The 8,953-nt window shown below is 34.9% G+C and overlaps 1 protein-coding gene across 1 annotated transcript; it reads left to right on the top strand.

Annotated features, from left to right (window-relative positions):
* Positions 1–2,984: 2,984 nt before the first annotated feature.
* LOC309476921 (urokinase plasminogen activator surface receptor-like) lies at positions 2,985–8,744 on the top strand (the record flags this gene model as incomplete). The annotated part of the gene is made up of 5 exons (XM_082140074.1): positions 2,985–3,033; positions 3,132–3,230; positions 3,972–4,109; positions 7,658–7,768; positions 7,906–8,744. 5 exons carry the CDS (start codon positions 2,985–2,987, stop codon positions 8,100–8,102), a joined length of 594 nt encoding a protein of 197 aa, XP_081996200.1. The 3' UTR covers positions 8,103–8,744.
* Positions 8,745–8,953: the final 209 nt, after the last annotated feature.

Below are 8,953 nucleotides of genomic sequence, written 5' to 3'. Positions count from 1 at the left end.
AGTAGTATCGTGACATCCGTGGAAACACATCAAGCATGGCCACGCATTTGAAGCGACATCACCTCAGTGTTTCACTGACAGGAGCTCAACGTTGCACAATCAGACCGGGCTAAAGCCATCACAAACGCTATCAGTGTGTTTATAGTCACGCTTCATGGAATGAACCCGTCGCACACCCACTGTTGATTTTATATATTTTAATTTAATATTTTAAAAATGTTAATAAACAAAAAGACAAAACTTGTGTTTATTTGTCTTGTCTTTTTTTTTTTTTTGATCCGAAAAATGATCCGATCCGTGACTCTGATCCGAGAAACGATCCGAACCGTGAGTTTTTTGATCCGTTGCACCCCTAGCTGTAACTGAGTTATAACTAGGGCTGGGCGATATATCGCACAATATTGTTATGCGCATCTCGTCAGTAAAGCCGGTTCCTTGATTAGTAGTAAATCGCCATCACCTGCTTTCAGATGGAGCGGCATTTACTACAAAGAGCCGTAATTAACTGACAAGCTGAGACATATCACATCAATATCGCGGACGTATCGCCGGCTCTTTGTACACAGCAAAAACTCCAGAGTTAAATTAACACTCCTGGGAGAGTATATGAGTCCACACTAAAGAGTGTTGAAGTTAATGAGATAATTAAGTGATTCATTTAGTGATGATTGATCATTATTGAAGACACCTGATGTTAACAAGCAGAATCACTGAAGGAGAAAATCTCAAATTGTAAGCCACCGTTATGGCGATGGGTGTTTGCCTTTGTTGGGCTCTTGACCCTTATATGTTTACTTTAGATTTTGTTTGGCTGCTGTATCTGAGTTATAACTGCCAGATGAACAAAAAAAAAAAGGTGATCTGATGGTGTTGGTTATATTATGACAATCATCATTTGAACTTTATGTGTTTGATTTGTGTTGTTGGTTACAGCATAACTGTGATTCTGCGTAAATGCCCAGAATTTTTTATATAATATAAAGGATTTCTTAAAAGTTGTTCAAAAAAAAAATCATACTTTTAGGCACACACAGACATCAAGATTCAGTCAATGCATCTCAACAATGGTGACGAGCAGAATATTCAATTAGGAAAAGAAAATTACATAGACAATTCAGATCAGAATTTATTCATACCGCAATGCATGATGGGAGCCATTAATGAGTTGTGATTGGTGGATGCCACTGCAACATGCTTTATTATTGTCACCATTGTTGAGATTCACAGGCTGATTATTGATGTCTGTGTTTCTAAATGAATTTTAAAGTCTTTTCTGATTGATTAAAAATAATACATAAAAAGTTTCATTTAGGCACACAGACATCATGAATCAGCGTATGATTCTCAGCAATGGTGATAAACAGCATATTCAGATAAACAGATCAACTCTGAACATTAGAAAACAAACGACAAAAAAGTCACATAAAAACGGCAGAAATAAAATAAAATAGTAAGAATGCAGGAAATTATCAAGAATATGAACCTCATTATTTATTCATGCAGCAATGCATGATGGGAGCCATGAAGGAGTTTTGATTGGTGGTACCCAGAATGCACTGCAACATGCTTTATAATTGTCAACATTGTTGAGATTCACAGGCTGATTATTGATGTCTATGTGTCTAAATAAAAATAAATAAATAAATATAAAAAACTAAAAACTTTGGTTCCAAATGCATTGGATTTCATTGAAAATGCAAACAATATATATTATGCTATGCAATGACAGTGCTGTTATAATCAATAAAGTAAACCTAACTCAGAGATTAGGCTCTAAATGAGTTCAGTGATTCAAATCAAAAATGACTGCTAAAACACAACCAACACCATCAGAACATTTTTCCTCTTTATTCATCTGGCAGTTATAAGTCAGTTACAGCAGCCACACAAAATCTAAAGTTAAGGGTCAAGAGCCCAACTAAAGCAAACACTTAGCACCATAATGGTGATTTTACATCAGGCGTCTTCAATAATGCTCAATCATCACTCAATTAATCACTTAATTATCTCATTAACTTCAACACTGCTTCAGTGTTAATTTTAACACCCTGTAGTGTGGACACATACACTGAGGAGTGTTAATTTAACACTGGGGATTTTGCTGTGCAGGTATATGAATTGAGATGCAGCCATTAACTTTGCATACAGAGTTATTAATCATTTCACAACAGACTCATGCTAAATGTGTAATGTTTAAGTTTTAGAGTTATATTTTTTATATTGCATGATCGCTTTTTTCACAGAAAAAAGAAAGAAATATAAATACAGCCACTATGAATAACATAAATGTTAAAGAAGAAGGAAGTAATAATAATGTAAATAAAATGAGAAGCAAACAAATGGGCATTTCGCATAAGTTCTTTATGTAATGGCAGGTTATATCCAGGTGGGGAGTGTTTAAGAGAGTTGGTGAGGAGAAGAAGCGGAATAAAAAGTAATCTGGTTTCATCCTGAGAGTTGTGTCCTTGAGTAAGGAGTATAGAGGAACAATACACTTTATGGTTAGGTTTAGGGGTAGGTTCAGGGTTAGTTATTGAACCCAGTTATTGTAATTACTAGAGTTAGTAAATAGTATGTACATCAGGAAAGTAAAATAAATTGCTACCATATTATGGTATTTATTTATGTACCATATTAACGGATTTGGGTCCAAAATAACATTGAACCATTGGCAATATTCCCCCGCCCAAATATTTTCAGGTTTGGAAATGGCATGAGGGTGATAGAATTTATTTATTTATTTATTTATTTTTTACATGAACTATCCGTTAAGTATACTTTTCTTATAAAGGGCAAGATTCATTTTCATACTAGACCCCTCTGCTGAAGTTTTAATATTGCAAGTAAATAACTTAATATGTACTGTTTTTACTTCATTGTCTTTCTGTTTATCTTTCATTTTCTCATGAAGATCCTCCTCTTTTGAGAAGCTATAAAATGGGTGCCGAAACAGGTTAGTTTTTACATTCACCTCCTGATCAAAGATGGATCTGCAAATCTCAGTTTTTCTTCTCTTCATTTTGTTCTCTGCAGGTACAAAGACAAATAATGTTTGTTTTTAATGTTATTGAATACAAATACAGATCATTGATCTCTCTCTCTCTCTCTTTTTTTTTTTTTAATTACTAAAGGACACTCTCTCAGCTGTTATGAGTGTGGGGAGTGGGAAAATTGTGACCAGAACAGAACATGCTCCAGTGGAACCAACTGCCTCAGTCAGAAATCTTATTGTAAGACGAGGATGATGTATGACAGTATCAAATTTTAATGTTGTGATAATAGCTGAAGCTTTTATCACAGTACGGTATTATCATGATATTGAAATAAGTTGCAAAAAAATGTGGTGAAAAAATCATACTATAACAGGTTTAATAACTTTTTTTTTCTTATAACAAAAAGAACTTAACATTTAAATACAACAAAACAATACACAAAAATGTATGAAGTAAAAAAAATGTTTTAAACATATTAAAGTGCAAAAGAAATATAAAGAACAATAATAACAGAATCAGGTCTCATGAGTTAACGTTGTTTAATGGAATAACATTAACAATAAGCAATAGCTACATTTGTTACAGAAGACGTTCTTTGTTAACGTTAGTTAAAAAATACTTTTTTTGTTTTGGTTTTGATTTTAAAAATGTTGAAACTATGAACTAAGATTAATAAATGCACTTTTATTGTTAGTTAATGTTTATATATATATATATATATAGCCTATTAAGTCTAAGTTTTTAAAAGTTTAGTGCTGTGAAGAATAGATAAAAAATCTGAATGACTGTTTAAAACATTTAAATACTGTTTAGAAACAAAGTAGTGCAGCAGCTTCGTTTAACGGGGTTACCGGGGTTACAGCTGCATTTTTGCTGCTCCATCATCAGTGCCATCTGCTGTCAGAGAGTGAAATGAGTTTGAATTGAATTAGTGGTCATTTTATATTACAAAGTTTGTCTTTTCATCCTGCTTTGCAGATTGGGGTTATCCATATCCTGTTAAACGGTGTGCTTCATCAAGTGACTGTGTAAATGGGTTCATCAATATCGGCCGCTATAAGAAGGTGTCTTCTTACTGCTGTGACACAGACCTGTGTAACGACCAAGATGCTCCAGGTATTGTACTTTACAGTCAACAGTTTACAGTCATAAAACATTAAACATTTAAAGGTTAGTGTGATGTTCCTGATTCTGAAACATTATTTCGATCATTCAAACTCCTGCTGTGAATAAGCACTGAAAGAAAGAGTAATAAGAACACAAACTACAACTTTCTTCAGACACAGCCTTAGATGAACTGAAGATAAAAGACATTAACTCTCTAAAGATCTGATTAAACAACTCCACAAACAGCATTACCAGCTTCACTTATAACCAGCAGTGTTGTGCAAGTTACTGTACTTCCAAACTGTAATTGTTACTGTTATTTTAAAGTAATTCTTTACCTTACAATATTACTGTCTGAGAATTGTAATGCGTTACATTACTCCTGTATTACTTTAACCAAAATAACTACAGAAGTAGAACTTAACATTCTAAAATGACTAGGGCTGTAAAGATATGCGATATGAAACCGCGACACTCAGATTCATGAACCTGTGTCACGGTGCGCGGTGTGAGAAGGCAGAATCACGACATCTTTAAATTACTATTAGTATTATTTGAAATTAACATTATAAAATACGTACCTACACCATAAAACTAGTTGAGAATAAATTCTTTAAAATTTGGCAATTCCAGCGTTATGGACGTGACATTTGCAGTAAAAAACTTGCAAATGCATTTAACACCAATATATTGAAACGTCTGTTTATATATCCATTGGCTACTGCCTAAATAAATGAGTCCAGACATTAGAAAAATATCAGTCTACACACATGCGTTTTATATTTAATATGAGGGAAATAGACATGCATGCGTGACAAAAAATCTTTAACTTTTAGGTAGCGAAATATTTTTTAGTAATTCTGTGAATTACACTAAGCAAACCAAAAGTAATACTACCCCACCGGATGAAGAAGGGTTGGCTTTTCACAGAACATAATATATTCATTTTATTATATTTTTCTTGTTCGCATTTATGAGGAAAAAATGATGTTACGGTCATGTCAGTTCTCCGTAAAGGACGTGACCGCTCTGAAAGCTGCACAAAATAACTGCTTAAGCTTTCACAGAGACCTCAAACAGAAAGCACAAAGCCTTTCTTTAAAGTGAATTTTGTTTTGTATCAATTGTATCTTAATTGTAATCAATGTTTCATCTACCAATTGCCTGGATTTAATAAGTAAGAAGTAAATATAGTAGACAAGAGATAACCAGGACACGGAGGCGCCGGCGTCTCATAAATGAACAGAAACTCAGCGTCTATTGCCTCACAGTCAGACATGACTACTTTTAAACAGAACAATTCAAAACGAAAGAAAACGGACTACTCTCTGGTTAGAAAGAAAAGATAGAACAAACAGAGTAATGCGTACGTCCATCCCGCGAATGTACAGTCTTCTACCATATTCTCCCATTAACCGCTTTTCCACTGGCCAGCGCGAGCACAGAGACCGAAATCATGTCTCGCGGCACTCCTGTAAAACCTGCCTTAAACACGCTTTTACTGGACTATGTCACACAATACAAAGGTACACCAGCAAGAGGGAGATTAATAGGGCTGTGTATTGGCAAGAATCTGGCGATACGATACGTATCACGATACATGGGTCACGATTCAATATATTGCAATATATTTCGATACTGTGCATAAGGCGATATATTGGGATTTTTTTAAAGTAGGACTATAATTTTAGAAAAAATAATATTTAAAAAAAGACATGATGTGCATAAAAGTCAAAGAAGTTTACTTTAGGTTAACAATTCAGTTCACAGAAAATCAGACTGCCAGTTTGGTATTGTGGTTCACAGGTTCTTAGTGAGCAAATTTTTATATTTCTCAAGTAGGCCATAATAAAAGAAAATACATAGCCCCTGTCACAATACAAAACAACAACGTGAACTGGACGAAAATGAATGAAAGTGAACAAAATGAAAGTGTCATATAGGCCTATTGAAATCAAGTTTTTATGTGATAAAAGATTTTAAAAGAACTGGACGCGCGAATGAGGCAAATTAACGTCTGCCGCGCTAAACGCCTCATTCGCGCCACAGGACCTCCAGACGCGCGTAAACGCGTCTTTGCATTAACTTAACATTGAAATCACTCGCGCCATACACTCTATTCGCGTTTGGTGTGAACGCAGCTTCACGGTGCGCGTCCACTACAGCGGCAAAACTACGCTCGGTGCCGCTGGCAACGCTGTAACGTCTCCGCTTTGGGGTGTGTCTGTTACGAGTGTGTTTGTTTTTTTTCAACACACGGACAGTATAATCATCATGCACGCGATTACATTTAGAAATAGACAAGCTTTGTTTCCAAATGCACCAAGCAAAAATCCTTTCAATTTTATAAACCCAGCCAATATAATAACAATAAACACATCCAAAATAAAATCTTTAACATATATAAACAACTGCAAAGAGTCTAATTTGTAAACAAAATGATTTACGCACTAAATCCATCATAAACTGCCGACCGCGTTTTTCGCTTGATATTTGCATAAAGTCGAGAACTGCCCAACCTTTTGACGCTCTCAGTCGCTCTCAACGCTTTCTCCGGTCCGCTGTCAATCCCAAAATGCACTGCTGAGCGTGAAGCTCGACTTCCATGGAATGAATTGAAAACGCTTGCTCTGCTCGCTCCGTGGCAGTGGACACGCACCGTTTGGCGAGCCTTTTAAACAACATAAACGTGAACCACCGTCTTACCATGAATATTTTTGGACGTAAAAAAAAAAAAAAAAAAAAAAAAGATATTGCGTTTTTGAAAATCGATACAGTATTGCAAAATAAAATATCGCGATACTCATGTGTATCGATTTTTTCTTACACCCCTAGAGATTAATGAAATAAATCGCCTTACAAATATATCAGAAGCTGTCATTTAGTCTTTATTTTCAAACTTGGACACCACACGCGGCTATTGACTGACCACGAACAGGTAATAACTTACTTGCATTTTTCATTCGTTAATGTCTCGCGGTCTGGCTGTTTTTTTTCCTTGTTTTTTTTTTTTTTTTACAATTACATTTTGGGCTAAAAGTGTGTTGTAACACAAGCGTTACTGAACATGTACCGAGTAAAATATAACTGAAAATTGATTAGTAATGCCTTACACTACTGCGTTACAACAAAAAGTAATTTACTGTAATACATTACTTTTGTAACGCGTTACTCCCAACACTGCTAACCAGACTGACTTTATTTCTGTCACGTCTACAGAAGATCTTATTGAGAATTTACAGAGGTTTAACGTTAGATGTTGTCTTATTGAAAATGTTTCGTTTGAGGTCAGCATAATGGAGATCAGTGTTTGCTTTAGTTGGGCTCTAGACCCTTGACTTTCTTTAAGTTGGTGCTTTATCAGCAATTGCTGGTGTTTATTGAGAACATTTTTGCATTGAAAAAGCAGATCATCATGTCTGTTTTAATTTTACAAATTATTCCAATTCTACAAAAGAGTATGAGGACAAATTTTCATTGGAACAATGAGCACCTATGTAGTGTGCGAAATAAGACCAGAACAATGTAAACAAAACTATTTTTTCTTCTTCCTGTAGATTTCTCTTATACCCCAAATGGAAATAAATGTTACTTTTGTGATGGAGAGAGTAGCTGCTTAAATGTATTGAGCTGTTCAGGGAGTGAAGACCGCTGCATTATAGGAACAGGTGAGAAGGATGAAGTGATTTTTTAAATCTTTTTTTAATCTTATGTGTTTGTTATTGTTTACATATACCAATAGCCAGCTTAGACACCTCAAGCTTCCATTCATGAATCCACTTCTGTTTTCTTTTCTATTTTTCAGAGACTAATGCAGATGAGACCATGGTTATTAAAGGCTGTGCCTCTAAATCAGTTTGTGATGCCGGAGCATCAGTTAGTATTAGTGGCCTTGAGAGCATCTCATGTTGTGAGGGGAACCTGTGTAACGGGGCTCAGAGTGTCACCCAGAGCTTCCTGTTCCTCTGCTGTTCTCTGCTCTCCTACTTCCTGCTGCACTGAATCCAGCAGATCTTCACATTCTATGTATATTTAGCTTGTGTTTTTACCAGTTTGTGTTCCAACTGGTGTGGGGAATTTAAAACAATATATAAAATCTGATTAGTTGAAGGAAATATATAATCATTTTATGAAATATTAAATATAATGTAACAATCACTGAAATAAAATAATGATCACCTTTGCATTTGTTTCTGGGTTTAAAATGTTTTCAATATACTGTTGATCAGAGGATATTATTGTCTATTATTAGTCAGAGGAGTACAATAACTTGAAAACTACTGACTACTGAAAATGCAATGCACTCAGACATCTTTTTTTTATGCTGTTGACTTTATTTAAACAATTAATTTTGATTTAACACCATTGTATCAGGTTTCTGGTTCAAATGTGATTGCTTAATTTTAAATTGACTTGAAAAAGTTACTCTTTGACTTCCCAGCGGGCACCTTGATATCAAAATGATGTCACGAAATAGGTAAAAAATGAGAGTCATATTGACGTCAAAGTGTCGATGTCAATTTGATGTCAAGATTTTGACCTCTGCTGATGTCATTTTGCCAAACAAAAAGGTGAAAAGCATGGCCGTACACTTATTACTAGCTTTACTTAAAACTAACCAGACTGACTTTATTTAATTTCCGGTTTAAAGAAATCATGTTGCATTTTAAAGTCACCATGATGGTGGTTAGCGTTTGCTTTAGTTGTGCTCTTGACCCTTGACTCTTTTATATACTTTTTCTGGCTGCTGTCATTGTGTGTTTATAAAGCACAATTGTTATAACTAAAAAAAGCCATGAGGTCAGGTGATGTTCGCTGTTTACTGATGATGATGACAATATCATCATGTAATT

This window comes from Leuciscus leuciscus (genome assembly GCF_965113295.1).
Source record: "Leuciscus leuciscus genome assembly, chromosome: 1".
Lineage (NCBI taxonomy): Eukaryota > Metazoa > Chordata > Actinopteri > Cypriniformes > Leuciscidae > Leuciscus > Leuciscus leuciscus.
This window is presented reverse-complemented; position numbering and strand designations above follow the sequence as displayed.